Source organism: Myotis lucifugus, unplaced genomic scaffold, assembly GCF_000147115.1.
Source record: "Myotis lucifugus unplaced genomic scaffold, Myoluc2.0 scaffold_6, whole genome shotgun sequence".
Classification (NCBI taxonomy): Eukaryota; Metazoa; Chordata; class Mammalia; order Chiroptera; family Vespertilionidae; genus Myotis; species Myotis lucifugus.
In genome coordinates, this window is record NW_005871054.1 from 6915257 (window position 1) to 6937055 (window position 21799).

General features: G+C 34.9%; 1 protein-coding gene across 11 annotated transcripts in view; it reads left to right on the top strand.

Annotated features, from left to right (window-relative positions):
* PPP4R3B (protein phosphatase 4 regulatory subunit 3B) overlaps positions 1 to 21799 on the top strand; it is a 48230-nt gene that overhangs the window by 12010 nt on the left and 14421 nt on the right. For 8 of the 11 annotated variants that reach the window (XM_006083318.3, XM_023746718.1, XM_023746698.1 and 5 more), the window contains exons 4-9: positions 2317 to 2940; positions 6654 to 6731; positions 7385 to 7501; positions 9138 to 9254; positions 17846 to 17977; positions 19358 to 19460. In XM_006083318.3, coding sequence (XP_006083380.1) covers positions 2317 to 2940; positions 6654 to 6731; positions 7385 to 7501; positions 9138 to 9254; positions 17846 to 17977; positions 19358 to 19460 — 1171 coding nt within the window. The remainder of the gene's footprint in view (positions 1 to 2316; positions 2941 to 6653; positions 6732 to 7384; positions 7502 to 9137; positions 9255 to 17845; positions 17978 to 19357; positions 19461 to 21799) is intronic. The other 3 variants (XM_023746707.1, XM_023746725.1, XM_023746724.1) reach the window with 3 other exon arrangements.

Sequence of the window (21799 nt, forward strand, 5' to 3'; positions counted from 1 at the left end):
AGTTTCTGTATACTCCCCTCCCTGACATCACCACCCCTAGTTCTCCTGTTATTAGTATCTTATATTAATATGATAAACTTGTTACAATTAATGAACTAAACATTTATTATTATTATTCATATACTATTATTAGCTAAAGCCCATTCTCTAATCAGATATCCTCAGTTTAAAATCCAGTATCCTTTTTCTGTTCCAGGATCCCATTAAGAATTCCACATTACATTTATTTCTTTTTCATTTTTTATTGAATTTATTTAGGGTGACATCTGTTACTAAAATTATGTAGGTTTTAGGTGTACAATTGTATAATACATCATTGATATATTATATTGTGTGTCTACCACCCCAAGTCAAGTTCCTTCCATTACCATTTAACCCCTTTCTACTTCCCCCCATTCCTCTTTCCTTCTGGTCACCATACTATTGTCTATGAGTTTTTTGTTGGTTTTTTTTGTTGTTGTTTTTTGCTTGATCCTTCACCTTTTTCACCTAGCTCAGCAACACCTCTCCCTTCTGACAGCTGTTAGTCTGTTCTCTATCTATGAGTCTGTTTCTATTTTGTTTGTTAGTTTATTTTTGTTCAATTAGATTCTGCATATAAATGAAATCATATGTTACTTATCTTTCTCTAATGGGCTCATTTCACTTAGCATAATCCTCTCCAGGTCCATTCATGCTGTCAAAAGGGGTAAGATTCCCTTCTTTTATATGGCCAATTAGTATGCCATTGCATAAATGTACCACAGCTTTTTAATCCACTCATCCACTGGTGGACACTTGGGCTGCTTCCAAATCTTGACTATAGTAAATAATGCTGCAATGAACATAGGGATGCATATATTCTTTCAAATTAGTGTTCAGTTTTCTTCTGATATAATCCCAGAAGTAGAATCGCTAGGTCATAAAGCAGTTCCATTTTTAATATTTTGAGGTAACTCCATATGCTTTCCACAGTGGCTGCACCCACATTACATTTAATAATTATGTCTCCTTAGGTAAATCTTTGCTGTGAACAGTCACTGGAATTTTAAATTAATCATAACATTCATTTTAGCTGCCATCCTCTATAATAAAAGCCTAATATGCTAAGTGTCTGGTCGTCCGGTTGCCTGTTCAACCAATCAAAGCATAATATCTAATGATATGCTAAGGCTGCTCAACCACTTGCTATCATGTGCACTGACCATCAGGGGGCAGACACTCCAACAAGTAGGTTAGCATGCTGCTAGGTTCTAGCTGATTAGGAATGAGCAAGACAGGCCAGACACGCCCTGGAGCCCTCCTGTGGCCCCCACCAGCTGGCCAACCTCCAGCATCCGTCCCTGGCCCCGATTGTGCACTGATGGGGTCTCTCAGCCTGGCCTGCGCCCTCTCGCAATCTGGGACCCCTCGGGGGATGTCGGAGAGCTGGTTTCGGCCCAACGGTGGAACAACCTGTCGCTATGACACACACTGACCACTAGGGGGCAGACAATCAATGCAGTCGCTGCCCCCTGATGGTCTGTGCGCTCCCACAGGGGGAAGCACCGTTCAACCAGAAGCCGGACTTACGGCTGGCAAGCGCAGCAGCAGTGGCGGGAGCCTCTCCCACCTCTGCAGCAGCACTAAGGATGTCCTACTGATGGCTTAGGCCTCCTGCAGGGAGTGGGCCTAAGCCATCAGTTGGACATTCCCTGAGAGGGCAGGCCAGGCTGAAGGGACAACACCACCCCCCCCGCCACGTGCAGGAGTTTTGTGCACTGGGCCTCTAGTTTTCTATAAAGTGGTTGCCTACTGTGATATCCTATTATAGTCTACTGGTGGCCCGGTGCATGAATTCGTGCATGGGTGGGGTCTGGCTGGCTTCGCCCCCAATCAGGGTTGGAGGGTGATTGGGGGCGAGGGGGGAGGCCATGGGCAGTTGGCCAGCCGGCCCCGCCCCCTGGTTGAACTCCTGGACGAGGGGACAATTTGCATATTAGCCTTTTATTATATAGGATTTTGACTGTTGTCATTTTCATTGACATCAGCTTTTCCCTCTAGTGATTCTTCTCACTGAAGGTTCTTAGTAGTTTTATGCATCTGACTGCAGTCATTTTTTCCCCCTAGATCTTTCCAGTAATAGTGCCACATAGTGTAATAAAGTGGCCAAAGAAATTGTAGTGTGAATCTTCTGATTCGCTTATTTGACGTATGGCTCTAAATCATTAGACTTTTCTTAACTGGGAGTAGATAGTTTCTTTATTTTTACTTAAGCTCAATGGTCAGTAATATGATTTCCAAAAATTTGAGTGTATTTATATTTTAAGGTAACCAGCTATACTTGGATATTTTCAGGTTCAAGGTAAGGATCCATCAGTGGAAGTCACACAGGACCTCATTGATGAATCAGAAGAAGAACGATTTGAAGAAATGCCTGAAACTAGTCATCTGATTGACCTGCCCACATGTGAACTCAATAAACTTGAAGAGATTGCTGACTTAGTTACCTCAGTTCTCTCCTCACCTATCCGTAGGGAAAAGCTGGCTCTGGCCTTGGAAAATGAAGGCTATATTAAAAAACTACTGCAGCTCTTCCAAGCTTGTGAGAACCTAGAAAACACTGAAGGCTTACACCATTTGTATGAAATTATTAGAGGGATCTTATTCCTAAATAAGGCAACTCTGTTTGAGGTAATGTTTTCTGATGAGTGTATCATGGATGTTGTGGGATGCCTTGAATATGACCCTGCTTTGGCTCAGCCAAAAAGGCACAGAGAATTCCTGACCAAAACTGCAAAGTTTAAGGAAGTTATACCAATAACAGACTCTGAACTAAGGCAAAAAATACATCAGACTTACAGGGTACAGTACATTCAGGACATCATTTTGCCGACGCCATCCGTTTTTGAAGAGAATTTTCTTTCTACTCTTACATCTTTTATTTTCTTCAACAAAGTTGAGATAGTCAGCATGTTGCAGGTAAGTAAGGTGTTCTTTATAATTTTGTTTTCAGATGTTTAGTTTCATTAATTGTTCAAGCTGCTGGTCATTCCTTCTTTTTGAAAGATTTCTTTGGTTTTACCTCATGGCTTTCTGAAGGAGAATCTTAATGTGACCTTTCATATTTTTAAGTGTCCTATGATGTAGCTGGGTTTTATTTAACTTTTTTTTTCCTTTTTAAAAATTGTGGTAGAATACACATGACATGAAATTCACCATTTTAACCATTAAGTGTACGATTCTCAACATTAAGTACATTCACCTCTGTCCATTTTCAGAACTTTCCCATAATCCCAAACAGGAGCAGCTATTTTTAAATCATCTTTTATTCCATTTTGTTAGACTTAGTTATTATTGGGATATGTATAAGTATGAGTGCTTAAAACTGCCCAAGTAATTACAATGTGCAGCCAGGATTGAAAAATATTCGTTCATTTTCAGCAAATAATAATTAGATTATTTGCTATGTGAGGTTAATTTTATTCTGTCTCCTTGAGTTGTAAAATAGGAGTTTTATACCACATTTATCATGTTTATCTTTTATACTCTAACAATGTAGTAAACATGATTTTGAAGAGTTTTCTTCACTTGTGATAGTATGCTGTATGCACAGTTTCCTATATAACTGTCGCTGTTATTTCCATGAGTCACTAAGTTTATTGAGCAGCAACTATATACTTAGTGTACTGGTTCTCAAGTATGGCCCGTGGACGACTCAGGATCCCTGGAGCCCTTTTAGACAGGTCTATGAGGTTTTCATTTTTCCAGCTTCATGTCAGTGTCAGGCTCTATTTTCTTCATTATATTTCAACCAAAACAACACATCACAGCAGACTGAATGCTGAAGAAGATATGTGAATCTAGCTGTCCTCTGTTAAGGCAAACCTTAGAGAAATTTGAAAAAATGTAAAACAGCCATTCTTTCTAAATTTTTAAATTTTAGAGTCATATAGTTCTCATAAAAATAATATTTATATAAACATAATAGCTTGCTTTTAAATGAATTAATAACTTTTTAAATGTATCAGTTTTAAGTATGGTAAATATTGATAAACATAACCCACATAGTAAAAGCTCTTTGGGCCCCTCAGTAATTTTTAAGAGTTTAGAGGTCTCTTGAGACCAAAGAGTTGAGAATCTCTGGCTTAGTATTTAGTAATGAGATTCCATTTTATGATACTTCCAACCATTATTCACCTTCCTATTATTATTACTTTACCTTTCATGTAGCGTTTACTTCTCCAGATCAATTTTTCACTGAGCAGTTTTTTGTTATCCACAGTAATAAATGTGAGGGAAGTTAGACTTACACATTATGTTTCATTTACAATGCATGGGACCTGCTTTTTTTTTTTTAATTTCAGAAAGGAAGGGAGAGAGAGAGAGAGATAAAAACATCAATGATGAGAGAGAATCATTGATCGGCTGTGTCCTGCATGCCCTCTACTGGGGTTCGAGCCCGCAACCCGGACATGTGCCCTTGATGGGAATCGAACCCGAAACCCTTTAGTCCGCAAGCTGACGTTCCATCCACTGAACCAAACCAGCAAGGGCTATGGGAAGTCATTTTTAAAAATCATACTGTACAATTCAGGATGCCATTTCACTTCCTGATAGAAAAAAGTCAGAAAGTAGACCCACAGTCAATATAGCTGTTGTAAAGGACCCAGTGACAAAAGCTGAAGTGTATCTTTCAAATGACTGCTTTTGACTTCAGAGCATTGATTACCAAAATCAGTGTTTTGGGAAAAAATAAATTATGCAAACTAATTTATAAATATTTATAACATTTTGTATGTCATTTTATATATTTTATCATAGGCTTATTTGTGAAGGCTATAATTATATAAATCAAGTGTAGCTTTAAAAAGGAAAGTTATTCATTTCTGGTCCATGAGATGTATTTGATAAAATAGCCAGATACTAGAAACTACTTATTGTTTAGGGCTTACCACTTGATTATCTCTTATGTGCCAGCCATGATGCAGAATTCTATTTTCAACAGTGTGTGAGAAGAAAGTAATTAAGCTTATGGCCATTGGCCTCTTAACGGCTCATTTCTTACAGCCAAACTCTGATTTCCATGTAAAAATTTTGTGGCTTGGTAGTAGGTATTTCCAAATAACCCTTCTTGTGATGTACATATCTGTAGCTTCTTAAATGTGTATTAACCTGCTGTTACATAAGTTATATAAGGCAAGTGAACATAAGAATTTTAGCTAACTGGACCAAAATGAGGTAGTGTAAAGGCACATAACTCCTAGACTAACAAGTTATTTAACTGTGAAATTATTTAGTGTAGTCATTGGCTCCTAGTATGTACTGTAATACATGTTGAGATTCTCTTTAGCATGATAGAAGCATAATATTTTAGTTGACCTGAATTTTTCTAGTTGTTCAAAACCCCTTGTGCCCAGAATTCAGAAATATACTGTAAAATGTTTGCAAATTAAATTCCTAAAAGCCAAAAAAGTGAAGTAATTTCCACACAGCTACAGATTAAGAACCTGTTTAGAGTAAGTTTTAGGACAGCTCTCTCAAATGTTGACATTTTAACATGTTACATGTAATTCCACTATTACATAGATGAGAGTTGAGCTAAAAACAAATCCAGTAAAATCAAGGATTTTGTTCTTTTTGACATATTTTTGCCTATGTCAAGATTTCAGCACTGAAAGAGAAATTTTTAACTTTTCATTCCAGTTACTAATTAAATATGTAAAATCTTCCAATACCTTTTTGAAAACAACTGATGATAAACATATGGCCCTTCATTTTGTTTTAGATGTTTTGGGCCTCAGCATATTAAATGTTACTTAATAGATTTGTCCCATTCTAGTGTGTGTGTGTGTGGGGCGGGGGGGACTTTGATTTGTTTCATAACTTTGTAGTATTTAGGGTCCTATCCTGTAGTTCATTTTATTGGGTGGGAATGACAAAAATCTCATTATGCAAGAGACTTGGATTCTAAATCTATGTCTGTCACTAGCTATTCACAGGTAAATCCACTCTTTGTAACTTAGTCTTACGAAATTTAAAATTGGACTAGGTAATCTCTTAAAGCCTGATCTAATTCTAAAAATGGTATATGTGTTCAGTATGAAAAACAGTTATGGTAGTATTGTCATTTAGCTGTGCCCTTACATGTAAGACTCTACACCAGCGATTTTCAACCTTTTTCATCTCAACAGTATGAAAGGCAGTTATTGTAGTGTTTTCTTGTTCAGTGGTTTCCTTGGAGACCACAGAACATGTAAGACTCTACAGTACCAATGATTTTCAACCTCTTTCATCTCATGTTACATGTAAGCTAATTACTAAAATTATGCGGCACACACACACAAAAAAGTTTTTATCTGCTGTGGGTTAAAGATCTTCAAACTTGTTTGAATTATGTTTAAATTGAGAGTAAATAGACCCCAAAAGGGAGCTAAAGAGGCTCTAAGTCAAAGTAAATGAGTGTTTATGCATGACTTCTAGAATATTTATTTTTGTTTTCCAAGAGTTCTTTATAGTTGACGTTTCTAGTTACATGAAATATTAATGTATGTATAACTAATAATGAATGGTATAGTCAAGTTTTGAAAATTAAAACATAATTTGTATATATCATATAAATGAGTATAATTCATACTTTTAATATTTCATAGTAATTAATGTTAATTTTAAAATTAACATTTTTTCTCATGTAGGAAGATGAGAAGTTTTTGTCTGAAGTGTTTGCACAACTAACAGATGAGGCTACAGATGATGATAAACGGCGTGAATTGGTAATTTATTTATTCTTGAAATTCAAACCCTTAAAGAGCACTTGCTCTTTTGGCATACAGGCTTTTGATTTTGAATTTGTTAAGAGAAAATTTTTTATAATTAGAGTATGAGATAAAATATATGTACTTAAATTATGCTATAAATAGTTATTCTCAAACTTATTGTTTTATATATTTTAAAATTTCTTAAGATATTTTGATGTGGGTTCCCCTCTCCATGAGGGAAACTGTGTGTCTTACAAATTCCAAAATCAGATATGTGGGTTATGTTAGGACAGAACTACAAACTCATGCATTTTCTTGGTTGTAGATACAGTATAGAGATGCTTTTCTTTTTAAACAAGTTGCAAGGGAACTGCTTCTTAAATAGATGAATGATAAATAATTGCTTCTTGGAAATTTTTTTCTTATGAATGTGTTTATAATAACTTTCTTGAGATAAAATCTATGCTTTGAGGGAAGAGAATAGTAATTGCTGTTTACCAGCATTTTGTTAATTTTTCAAACATTATATTCAGGTACTTGGGTTTTAAGAAGTAATGAAAGATTGCTGACTTAAAATCCTTGAGAAGGGTGTTGTTTATCTCATTACAGTGTGCCTTAAGTTTACATTTATTTCTATCAATGTCTCACTATACTTTCTAACATTACAGGTTAATTTTTTCAAGGAGTTTTGTGCATTTTCTCAGACATTACAACCTCAAAACAGAGATGCATTTTTCAAAACTTTGGCAAAGTTGGGCATTCTTCCTGCTCTTGAAATTGTAATGGTAATCATACAGCTTTTCTTCGTGTTTTTGAAATTGAGAATTTGTAATCGATTTATATTATGGATTGAAAGTATTTATTATAGCAATGCATATTGAATTTTATAATTTAAGTTATGCTTCTCTTGATAGTGAATTATACAAGTGTATTCAATCTTCAGATTTTTATTAACTTAAATTTATAATATTACTATATAATCACTTGCATATAATATGGCTTCAGGTGAATAAAAATCCCATATAAGACTTTCTCTTCTGTAACCATATTAAGTATGTTTCATAGAAACAAAATAAAAATGTCTTTCCTTTCTAGACCAGTGAGTGGAGTGAGGGCAGACTGAATCAAAGGTGCTCATGTTGCAGTATGGGATTAGGGCAGTGGTTCTCATACTTTTATTAGTTTTATCCATTGATATTTATTACATGAAAAATTAAAACTGAGAGTATTTTAAGTATTAATTTATTTTAAAATAATAACCACCCAATTATATGTTAACATAAATAATATAACTTTCATGAAAAAATAATTTTTCCAAAACAAAATATATTTAAGTGAAAAGAATGGCATTGTTTCATATTTTTTAAACATTTTTCAAAAATTTACTTACTGATTTGGGGGGGGGGGGCGGGGCAGAGGGAATGAGAGAAACATCGATTTGTTGGTCCACTTATTTATGTAGTCATTGATTGATTCTTATATGTGCCTTGCCCAGTGATCAAACCCACAATCTTGGCATATCCAGACGAGCTACCTGGTCGTGGCCTGTTTCATATTTTTTACCAATACCTTTAATGTCTGGCTTAGTAGAAAATAGGGTCTCATAGTAGCTTCAGCATTTAATTTGTTGTGATACCACGGGTTGTGTAGCCTCTTAAAAACCCAACTATACTTGTGATAGACTGAGAGTGAAGAGGCCATTAATGCCCTAGTATTATTTATTATTATGAAAATAATTTTAATCTCATACACTTCCTGAAAAGAGTCTTAGACTCCTTGTAGGGATTCCCTGCACCACATTTTGAGAACTGCTGAGTCATAGAATGTTTTCAGAATCTCCTGAAAATTTTGTAACTTATGAATCATGTATTCTTCACATGTTGAAAGAGGACAAACATTCAGAATCACTACCTTAAAAAGTTAAGTTGTGGAAAAGAGTAAAAATACCCAAAGTGTTTTCAGAAGCATCCTCTAATAGGAGAATCATAATTGAGAAATCAATTACTAAGGTGTAAAGTAACTGGCAAATCCAGGATCAAAGACAGATTCTGTAAGGTTTTAAAGACTTAAGTAGGAGACATCATTCACATTTTTTCATATATTTAAATCAATAATTCTCCCCCCCCCAAAAAAAAAAAACAACAAACCAACCTTTTGTTACAGTGTTGCTTTATAATCCTAAGCTGATGCTTAAATTTAAATTCTCTGAGTATTTATTTTTGTGGTGATAAAATCTGGTGGAAACTAATCATTGAGCTATCTAAAACTTTTTAATATTTGTAAAATGATAGAGAGGTTATGTATTTTGATTCCAGTACAATTAAATCCAAAAAGTTGGAGGTGTACATAGATTTGGGAAAAAAGAAAATACAGCATAACATTTGTTAACAATCTCTAAGTAATCTATTTTCCTTTCATCAGGGCATGGATGATTTGCAAGTCAGATCAGCTGCTACAGATATATTTTCTTATCTAGTAGAGTTTAGTCCATCCATGGTCCGAGAGTTCGTAATGCAAGAAGCCCAGCAGAGTGACGATGTAAGTAATAATGCTTTGGTTCTATGTGAATTACCTGTAGAATAGTGTTTGCAAACTTTTGAGAGAAAATTATGGCCATTATTTTAATCTTTTATGAAGCAAAATAATAAATTTCTAATCATTTGTGACTATGGCAAGCCCAGAATATGTGCCAATTGATTTGCATAGTATTCAGTTGGCAATTGGATTGACTGTTTAAAAAAAAAAGCATATTCAAATTAGTATTGAGATTGAAATAAATGATTATCATAGAATTAAATTCTTACATACTAGTCTTAAAAAACTTTTCAGGTGCTAATGAAATATAATTTCAAGCCTCATAGGTCAGGCACTTACCAAGTATAACTAATAAGTTACTTTCACTATGTTCAAATATGTATTTTCTTTTTAGTGTGGATGAATGTTTAATAATAAGACCAATATTGTGTTTTCCCACTACAGAAATATTTACACTTTTCCCTTAAACTGTTTTTAAGACAATATAAACATATAGCTGTAATTTTAAATACTCTTTCTTATTTTAGTGTTAAGTAGAAAATAACAAATATTATGTCCCTTCATTTTTTAAATATTTTTTTATTGATTTCAGAGAGGAAGAGAGAGATAGGAAGATAGAGAGATAGAAATATCAATGATGAGAGAGAATCATTGATCTGCTACCTCCTGTACTCCCCCCACTGGGGATTGAGCCCACAACCTGGGCATGTGCCCTGACCCGGAATTGAACCTTGACCTCCTGGTTCATGGGTTGACACTCAGCCACTTAGCCATGTGGGTCAGGCTAATTATTTCCTTCTTAATGGTTTTGAATCCCAGTGTTAATTTGATCCTTATATTATTGAATTAAACTATAGTTGTTTCATATGTTTTGTGCTTAATCTCTTAACTTAGATTTTTATGTCTGTCTTTCATAGATATTGCCAGTGTTTTTTTTAAAGCAATTTTATTTAGAAATGGTTTGGGCTAATGGCATAGTTTAGGCAGTAGAAAAGAAATAAAAGACATATTTTGTGTTAAGTATTTTAAGGTATTTTTTAAAAACCCAACTAATGCTAATCTGACTTTAAAGAAATAAATATCTAGTTTATCTCACTGTTGATATTATTATCTTAGTGCCATCCTTCACAAAAGGTAATTTTGAAGTTAGTGCTCAGTACTACATCCTTAGTGATGAGTATGATTAAAGGTATTCATTATAAAATCAGGCCATGAGAAGAATAAGCAACTAATTCTAAGAATTCTTTCTGTTTTTATTAGAAACAGAAAGGGTTTTTTTGTAATTTTTCAATTACAGTTTTTTGGTTTTTTTATAATTTTTCAATTAAAGTTTGCATACAGTGTTATTTTGTATTAGTTTCAGGTGTGCAGTATAGTGGCTAGACAATTATGTACTTCCCAAAGTGTTCCCCCAATATTTTCAGTAGTCACTTAGCATAGTTATTACAATATTATTTTTTAATATGTTTTTATTGATTTTTAGATAGAGAGGGAGGGAGAGGGAGAAGGAGAGATAGAAACATCTATGAGAGAGACACATCTATTGGCTGCCTCCTATATACCTCCTACTGGGGATCGAGCAGCAACCTCAGCATGTGTCCTGACCGGGAATCGAACCTAAGACTTCTTGGTCCATGGGACGATTCTCAATCCACTGAGCCATACCAGCTGGACGATATTATTATCGACTATATTCCCTATGCTGTACTTTACATCCCTGTGACTATTTTGTAACTACCAATTTGCACTTGTTAATCCCTTCACCTTTTTCACCCAGTCCCCCAACTCCCCTCTGCCAGTCTATTTTCTCTATCTATGAGTCTGTTTACATTTCGTTTATTCCAGTGGTTCTCAACCTTCCTAATGCTGCGACCCTTTAATACAGTTCCTCATGTTGTGGTGACCCCCAACCATAAAATTATTTTCGTTGCTACTTCATAACTGTAATGTTGCTACTGTTATGAATCGTAATGTAAATATCTGATATGCAGGATGTATTTTCATTGTTACAAATTGAACATAATTAAAGCATAGTGATTTTAATCACAAAAACAATATGTAATTATATATGTGTTTTCCGATGGTCTTAGGCGACCCCTGTGAAAGGGTCGTTCGACCCCCAAAGGTTGAGAACCGCTGGTTTATTCATTTATTTTGTAGAACTATTTTCTTTTTTACATTTAATTGATGCATGAGACTTAGAGAAGCAGTTATTGATTTTTAACTATAAAAAGTCCCTTTCTCAATTTTTTTTCTTGCAATCATAGTCTTCAAGGCCTTTCATTTCCCTGAATTTTCTGATATCTAACAATTTTATAATTTAAAAATCTTGTTGCCTCAAAATAATTCTTAGCCCACAAAAGAATATAAATTATATATTTTTTTAAATTTCAAAATAAAGGATCCTGCATGCTGAATTCTATATTGGGTTGGCTGCAACTTTTAAAAAGAAAAAAAAATAACTTACATGTGTATTCAGTGGACTGTTGATATTTTGATGTTCTTTTAAATGCACAGCATTCAAACTCAAGTTCTTCCTGATATGAATATTAACATATGTGTTTGAGACACTAGGAAATATTAACATTTTTTATTGTAGTCATTTCTGTCCAAGCTGTTTGGGTGGATTTAGCAGTAACTGCTGTCTTTTTTTTGTTATGCCACAGATTTCACATTTTTATGCTAATGGCCTTTGAAACATCCAGTAAAACTTATTTTAGAATCTGACTGAATAAGTAATACAGCTATTACTGAACTGCTTATTTTGGCAAGTATTTTCAGTGTATTTCTCACTTAGGAATAAATTCATGTTAATTTTTTTAGATATGACAATAGCATTGGGATTTTTTATTTTTATTTAAATATAGTTGTTGGGTTTATTTTTTAGGATTCCTTATTTTCATTTTTTAAAGGACTCTTAAAACACTTTTAAATATTTTATGCTGAATTATTTATAGAATTATATATCTGGAATTTGCTTCAAAATAATTTTGGAGGGTGAAATTTGCCATAATAAAAAGTTTTTAAAAATACATAAATTAATCTCCATGGGTTGGTTGACTGTTCAGTATTTTGTATTGAACATATCAAATTTTATTTCCTAAAATTGCATCAGTTTTTTTTAATCTTTTATTTTGAAGTAATTTTAAATTTATACAAAAGTGATAATAGTACAAAAAACTCCCATATACACTTCCCCCAGATTCCCTAGTTATTAACATTTTGTCTCCTATTTACTTTATCATTTTTTCTTTCCTCATATTTGTATATACACATTTACATATACATAAAATTATTTTTGTTCTGAACCATTGAAGAATAAAGTACAGAAATGATGGCATGATATCCCTTTATCCCTATTTACTTCAGTGTCTATCTACTAAAATCTCTGCATACATAACCACACTATAATTATAAAAATCAGGCATTTAACATTTTTACTTTATTTAACTACAGCCCTAATTTCAGATTTTGTCACTTGTCCCAGTAATACCCTTTTAGCCTAGACTAGAGTCTAGGGCCCTAGACAAAAACGGAAAGTTTCTGGTCTAGTATCCAACAATTTATATTTGTCTAATGTTTCCTCCTGATTCACTTTAGGTTATGTCTTTGTCTCAGGAATAGTACAGAACTAACATTTCATTCAGTGTGTCATATCAAGAAAATCCCCCAACTTTACAAAGAGTTTTGGCTCTGTTTGTCTAGGCTGTTTTGCCATTCCACAAATGTGAGGAGTTGAACCATTAAGTTCTTCTGTCTGATGTGAGGAGCTATTGTTTCTTTTTTCTAACATGTGAGAATGAATTGAAAGAACTATTGGTTCTATATTTGTAGCCTTCATTCAAGTTGCTGCAGAGTAAATTTCATGTGCATGACTTTTTTTAAAATTATTATATTTATATATTTTTTTTAAATGGAAATGTTTTCACAACATCCATCGGTTATTTATTCTACTTCAGAATATTCTTCCTGCCCTTGCCATTCTTCCTTCTCTTATTTACTATATATAGCTAATGTTTTCTTTTTTCTTTATTGATTCAGGTATTACATATGTGTCCTTTTTGCCCCATTATCCCCCCATCCCCCCACTCAAAGTGTCAGTGGAAAATTTTCATATAACTTTGTCATGATTGCCACTGTGCTGACAGTAACTGTCTAATTCCATAGATTATAAAATATATCTCAATATTAAGAAGTTAAATTATTTTTCCTTAGAAGCAATGAAATAAAGTTTATTCTCTAGCTTTCCCAATCAGAAAATAGAGATGTCAGCTCTTAATCTGGATATTTTTCACAGTATAGCAAAATTCTTAAATCCACTTACATAGACTTTTTTTTTAAGTGTTTGCTTCTAAGAATAGTATGAGTTTCGAGTATAATGAAATGGGAGTATCATTTCTCTAAAACTTTGATTTAGAAATAACTAAAACATTGAAATATCTCCTAGAAACTATAGTTACTCACTGAAATGTTATTTAGGTAAGGAATGCGCAAACTTTTCTGCAATATCCTTAAGGTAAATAAGACTTGCTGGGTTGTATGGTCTGTCAAAACTACTTAACCCTGCCACTATAGTAAGAACTGTCCATAGACAGTTTGAAAATGAGTAGGCTTGGCTATGTTCCAGTATATGTACAAAATAGGCAATTAGCCAGGTAGTTTTGTAGTTTGCTGACCATGGATTTTGAACCTATGTCAGAACATTTCAGGTAAATGATGCTGCCATTTACAGGCTGGTTCTCATTTGAGGGTTATAATTGCAGGAGCTACTATGGTGGTACTGTATATATAAAAAGAAATAAAACAAAAAGAGACCATAGGGATAAGCAAGCATTAATGGGAAGGAAGTTTGGGAATTATTTTAAGACTATACATTTAAAAGAGTGTTCTCTAAAATATTTATTGATGCCCCAGCATTGCAATAAATTCATTGCACTTACTCTGTAATGACATGTATGTATGTATGTATTTTCCTTACCTGAGGATATATATTTTTTTATTTTTGGAGAAAGAGAGAAACATTGATATGAGAGAAAAACATCGATGTGAGAGAGAAACATTGATCGGCTGCCTCCTATTACACATACCCACTGGGGATTGAACCCACAACCTTGATATATACCTTGAACGGAAATTGAACCCACAGTCTTTCGGTGTACAGGACAAGCTCCAACTAACTGAACCCCCCAAACACGGCTGTAAATTTTTAGATCAAGTTATCATTTGACATCTGAAGGAATTTTCTGGTAGTTTGTCTTAACATATTTGTTATTTTGCTGCAATTGCTTGAGCATGAGTTTTCTAGCCTAAGTAATGACATTGTTGGATAAGCAGATTAAGGAAAATTGGATTTGTGCTTGTGTTTTACTGTCAGTAAAGAACTCTAGCAGACGATTAGCAATGCTAGCTTGAATTTTGACAGAGTGGTCCCAATTTTGGTCATCTTCTGTTCCAGTTCCCTTGTTATGCCATTAGAGAAATAGGCCTGGAGGATTTAATAGGGCCACTTAGATAGCTGGTTATGGCAGTACTGCATTTAGAGGCTGGGTCTTTTGATTTAGCTATTTATTCAGTTCACCAGGCTTACTCTATTGTGTTAATTAAGAAATGAAGCATGCCTTACAGAATCCAGGTGAGAGGTTATAGCACCTTGGTGGAGCACAGAAATGAGAAAAGATGCATTGAAGGGGTAATAACAGTTTCACTTTACCCACGTCCTTCCTTCCCCAAGCCAATACAGAACTATGCTGAGAAAGATCCTCTGGTCTGTAAAGACTGGGCAAGATAACTGCTTCTTAAGATGTGCAGACACCAACACAAAACTATAGAGTTCATGAAGAATCAGGGAAATTTGACACCACCAAAGAAACAAAATAAAGCTCCAGTAGCTGACCCTAAAAAAATGGAGAACTATAGCATAGGGAATATAGTTGATAATATTGTAATAACTATCTATGTATGGTGCCAGATGTGTACTAGAATTAATGGGGGCATCACTTGGTAAATTATATGATTGTCTAATCACTATGCTGTGCACCTGAAACTCATATAAAATAATATTAAATGTTAACTATAATTGAAAAATAACATTTAAAGAATTAAAGATAAATACATAAGTAAATTTGGGGGGAAATGGAGAACTTTGAACTGCCTAACAAAGAATTCAAAATAATTATCTTAAAGAAGAAGCTCAGTGAGCTACAAGAAGACAATTAGATAACTAAATGAAATCAAGAAAACAATACATAAACAAAATGAATTCAACAAAGAGATAGAAACCATAGAAAAGAACCAAAGGAAATCCTGGAGCTGAAAAATAAAATGACTGAACTGAAAAAGATCAATAAATAGCTTCTACAGCAGAATCGATCAAGCAATAGAAAAAAAAATCAGAGAACATGAGAATGAAAAAAAATGAAGAAAGCATACATGAATTAATGGAACACTGCAAAGTAAAACAATACAGGATGGGCAAAAGTAGGTTTATAGTTGTAATACGAATCCTATCTAATAAAAGACAAAAAAGGTAATTGACCGTACCTTCACTACGCTTCCCATTGGCTAATTTGCATACTGCAGGCAGGGCTGGCCAGCACCAGACGCCATTTGGGCCCTGTGTGCGGCCCTGGGTGGCCGGGCTTAGGCGGCGCGATCGCGTCACCTAAGCCCCACCCCAGCCGGAACCCCCCTGTGCCACCTAAGCCCCCGAAGCCTAAGCCCCGCCCCCAGCTGGGACCCCCGTGTGCCGCCTAAGCCCCGCTGCCAGCTGGGCCTGCTCCAGGCAAGTACGGAGGGCGGCCGGCCCCCAGGTGGGCCTGCCATGGCGATCCTGGAGCAGGCAAGTGTGGAGGACTACCAGCCCCCAGGTGGGCTTGCTCCTGGGATCGCCATGGTGATCCCAGAGCAGGCAAGTGAAGAGGGCCGCTGGCCCCCAGGTGGGCCTGCTCCTGGGATCGCCATGGCAGCACCCCACCCTGGCCACAGCTCAAGGGAGAAAAAAACACGCAGTGGAGGCCAGGAGCCTGAGAGATCAACACAGAGGGGCGCCTGCTCCAAGCCTCCACAGTGTGGCTGGGGGCAGGCCCCCAGCAGACACAAACACTCACACACACAGCACCTGCTCCGAGCCTCTGCTGCCAGACTGTGGCCGTCAGTAGGACATCCACTGAGGGCTCCTGGACTGTGAGAGGGGCAGGCTGGGCTGAGGGAACCCCCACGCCCCAGTGCACGAATTTTGTGCGCCGGGCCTCTAGTAAATTATAATACAATTTAAAAAATTTATTTCCTCTGAAAAAATTTCATTCTGTCTCTATTGCCATGATAGAATTTATTTATTAGTGTTCAAATTTGGAAACATGTTAGAGGGTAGGGTTCTAATATTTTTTTAAGTATATTTTTACTGATTTTAGAAGGAGGGAGGGAAAAGAAGAGAGAGAGATAGAAACATCAGTGATGAGAGAGAATCATTGATTGACTGCCTCCTGTATACCCCCTATTAGGGATCAAGCTCGCAACCCCTGCATGTGCCATGACCAGGAATTGAACCAGTGACTCCTGGTTCATGAGTGGATGCTCAACCACTGGGCCACACCGGTCAGGCTAGGGTTCTAATTTTAAGCAGTTAAGTTGCTATGACATGGTTTTGTTGGTTCTTTATTGCTTTAAGTTCATAAATAAACAATTCACAGGGATATGTTATTTTTGGATAAAAGTATATTAAGTTTGGACAGGGCTAGCAAAACAAAATAATAACATAGACTGCTTTATTCTGAAGCTTTCTATTTATTACTTTCCAGAATTCTCCCAATTTAAGACATTTATCTTCATTCCATGCAGTTCCCTTATTTCATCTCCTTCAGTTACTACCTTTCTTCCCCCAATAATAAACATACTTTCAAATCCACGGAGTTGATGTCAAAACTTTTTGACATGAACAATCAGTTTGTATCCTAATTTAATGCTTAAGATTTCTGCTTTTAAAATACAAGCAGAAGCTGCTTTGTAGCTGCAAGCTGCTTTGTAGCTCTGTATATTAAGACCCAAGAGCATGTTGCTAATATAACAATAAATTTATTTGGTATTAGGTCATTATATAACATGTGCATCCATTCACATGTGGAGAATTGTGTACTGGGTTATTTTCTCTCGCTCTCTCTTTTTTTTTTTTTTTACTAGACAGGATTTTCTAGTTAGAAGCTGAGATAAGCTGTGTTTGGGAGTGGAGAGGGTATCACTGTGTAATCTTGCTTGTTTAGTCAACTTCTAAATTCATACCTGACACTGAAACTTAGAATAAGAATGTTAGAACCTCCAGTGAACTAGAATCACTGATAAATGGCTTTATTTTCCACTTCTTTATATTAATGGTATCGTAAGGTGTAGCATGCTCTGCTTTTTTTTTTTTTAATATAAGTGGGTTTTTTCTCTCTAGTGTGCTTAAATAGAACTGTAGAAAACATTATTAGGAAGAAAAGAGCTTAAATAAGTTCATATATTCTTTGTGGGGTATTTCCTATGTGATTCTAATTTTGTTCTTTCAGCTGGTATATTTGTCATATTTCCAAACCAGGTCTAATGGAAACATTTTCTTTCAGGATATCCTTCTCATTAATGTAGTAATTGAACAAATGATCTGTGATACTGATCCTGAGCTAGGAGGTGCTGTTCAGTTAATGGGACTTCTTCGTACTCTGATTGATCCAGAGAACATGCTGGCTACAACTAATGTAAGAAATTATTGTGAGATTCTTTTTTTTTTTTTAAGTTTTGATCTAATCAGCTGTGGGTGTTTTTTTTAATGTAATTGTAAATGTAATGTAATTGTAAATTGTATATAGAAATTTTGAAAATGTGTACAATATTGAAAAACAATAAATAGTTACGTATTTGTATACTTGGTATTCAAGTAGCAATGGTATTCCTATAACAGTTCGCTTGGCAGAATACAATCATGTAATGTATAAAATCTTAGTGAAACGTTAGCACTTCTGTTTTGACCCTTGGCCTTTAAGAAGTATGTTAACTTCTTAAAAATTAATATACAACAATGTGAATATATTTAACAGTAGTGAACTATAAATGTAAAGGTGGTTAAATGGTAAGTTTTGTTGGTTTTTTATTATAATAAGAAAGGAAAAATTATGCAACATCATATAGTGCATGTACACAAACCTAAATAGTATAGCCTACTACACCTAGGCTATTTGGAATATCACCATCTTGTATGTTTTTTGTCATTGACCAAACTGTCATTATGTAGTGCATAAATAAAACATTAAAAATATATCCTCTTTATTATCTAAATAAATTTATACTTATAAAAGTACTTACAATTGATATAAGCTATAACATGAATTGTTTATTAAATCATTCCTTCATAATTTTTTTTAAAATGGAAAACTGTGTATTGAATGGTCTCAACTGCATAGTAAAAAAAAGTCAATGAAAATAGAAAGACTTAAGAAACTATCCCAAAATATTAATAGTAATTGTCTCAAACTAATGGGATATTTTTTCTTTATAAAATGTCCTCATATTTAGAAAACATGTATTACTTTTAAATTATATACAAATATATTGGGCCAGTTGTATAAAAAATTAGTAGCCCAGAAAATAAAAAAGCATTATCTTCCAAATTTCCAAAAACATTTTAAAAGTAGATCTAAATTCTATTCTGTTCTGTTTCTAGTGGCTTGATAAATTGATTTGGTGAATTTCCAAATTTGGATATATTGTGAAATATGGAGTATCAAATTTTAAATAGTTAAGTTGCTCTTATATTGCTTGATAGATTCTTCATTGCATTTCAGATCATAGCATATTTGAAAAAAATTGTTCTGACTAATTACCTAAAAACAAATGTTTTTAATACTATCTGATCTTTTTCTTGCTTTCATTTTTATTTGTAATATGAAATAGATTTGATTTTTTAATTCTGCAGAAGTAAGATTAAGGTGAATATAACTAGTTTTTTGGTTCTTTCACAGTATCTTAAAGTGTCTGTTGTTTGTGTATGACCCGCTAATTTTTTTTTCACACTGCTAATTCTTGAAGACATGTTATTAATTATAAAGGTAATAAAGTATTTTTTAAATTCTTTGTTTCAGAAAACTGAAAAAAGTGAATTTCTAAATTTCTTCTACAACCATTGTATGCATGTCCTCACAGCACCACTTTTAACCAATACTTCAGAAGACAGATATGAAAAGGGTAGGGTTTCTTACTTATCTGTTTATGATTTCTGTTTTTAAAGAGTAAAATAAGTATTATAAGTGACAAGCTATTTACTTAGTTCTTTATTTGGTGTAGTTTATATATTCACAAATCATCAGCTACAATTTCTGGCTTCAGTTTATTGAAGTGGAATGATAACCTAAAAAATTTTTTTTAATAAATCTTTATTGTTGAAAGTATTACACATGTCCCCCTTTTTCCCCCACCCCGTCTAAAGTTTTTTTTAAGCAGTCTGAGTGCAAAGTGCAAATCCTACTATGGTTTTATGTACTTCCCATTAAGTATTCATAGTTGTGTACATCTCATTTGGCAACAGTATTAATTGATTTCTACTGTATTTCTGTATTCTGTAAATCTGTATTTCATCAGTTTGCAATATTTCTTTTCTTTTTTTTTTTAAATATATTTTATTGATTTTTTACAGAGAGGAAGGGAGAGGGATAGAAAGTTAGAAACATTGATCAGCTGCCTCCTGCACACTCCCCACTGGGGATGTGCCCACAACCAAGGTACATGCCCTTGACCGGAATCGAACCTGGGACCCTTGAGTCCGCAGGCTGACGCTCCATCCACTGAGCCAAACCGGTTAGGGCAGTTTGCAATATTTAAATAATGTAATCATACTACCAAATATAAGTATCATAAACAAATCATTGACTTATCAGAATATCACTCAACTTATGAAATGAGATATGTGAAGGACATATTCTCTTAGACTGTTGGTTAATTTGAGTCAGTTAAGAGAATGTGTACTAAACTAATAAAGTTGTAGAAGAGGCATACCCACATAATATCATCAATTCTATTTCTGAGTATATATTCTAGGGAACATTTATGCATATGCATGACAGTTACAAGAGTGTTGTTGCTTTGTTCATGGTAGGAAAATTAAAGTGTGGTGTATGTATATATTGGCAGTTAAAATAATTGAATATATATTGATCTGTCATCTGACTAGTTCTCAAAAATGTAAAGTTGAATGGGTAAAAAATTTATTGCAGAATGGTTCCATTTACATAAATTAAAATAAATACGCTTTAAACATTCAGTTTAAAATAAAACACTTCCAGCATATAGAAATATTTAGATAATAGCTTGACAGACATCCATATACCTCCTATTGGCTCTCCATTCTCATTCCACCCCACCTACCAATATCCCTCAAGGAATGCTGAATTTGGAGTTTATCACCCCTATGCTCGTTTATGTTATTATGACATGTATAATGCATTACTTTTCATGTTTTCAAACTTGATATGCATTGATTTCAATTCTGTATATTCTGCAATTTTTTTTTTTTTTGCCCACTGCTTTTTGTTTTTTAATCCTTACTGGAGTATATTTTTGGAAGGAAGGAGGAGAGAGAAACATCAATTGATTGCCTCTGTATGCAATCAATTCATATAAATATATATATATATATATATATATATATATATATATATATACATACTAGAGGCCCGGGGCACAAAAATTTGTGCATTCGGGAGGGTCCCTCAGCCCGGCCTGTGCCCTCTCACAGTCTGGGACCCCTTGGGGGATGACCACCTGCTGGCTTAGGCCCGCTCCCCAGGGGATTGGGCCTAAGCTGGCAGTCAGACATCCCTCTGGCAGCCCAAGAGCCCTCGTGGGATGTCCACTTGCCAGCGGGAAGCAGGCCTAAGCTGCAGTCGGACATCCTTACTGCTGCTGAGAAGGCGGGAGAGGCTCCCACCACCACCGCTGTACTGGCAGCCATCAGCCTGGCTTGTGGCTGAGCAGAGCTCCCCTGTGGGAGCGCACTGACCACCAGGGGGCAGCTCCTGCATTGAGCATCTGCCCCTTGGTGGTCAGTGTGTGTCATAGTGACCAGTCATTCCCAGTCGTTCTGCTGTTAGGGTCAATTTGCATATTACCCTTTTATTATATAGGATATATATACACACACACATACATACACACACATATATATAATTTTTATTTATTTCAGAGAGGAAAGGAGAGGGAGAGAGAGATAGAAATATTGATGATGAGAAAGAATCATTGATCAGCTGCCCCCTGCATGCCCCACAGGAATCAAGCCCACAACCCGGGCATGTGCCCTGACTGGGAATCGAACCATGACCTCCTGGTTCATAGGTCGACACTCTACCACTGAACCTTGCTGGCTGGGCCCGATCGATTCTCTTTAATCATTGATGTTTCTATATCTCTCTCCCTTTCCCTTCTTCTCTCTGAAATCAGTAAAAACATTTTTTTTTTAAAATCAAAGCATAAATCATCTATTATTAACATTTGTGTTATTATAGAACTTAAGAAATATCTATATGGATAGA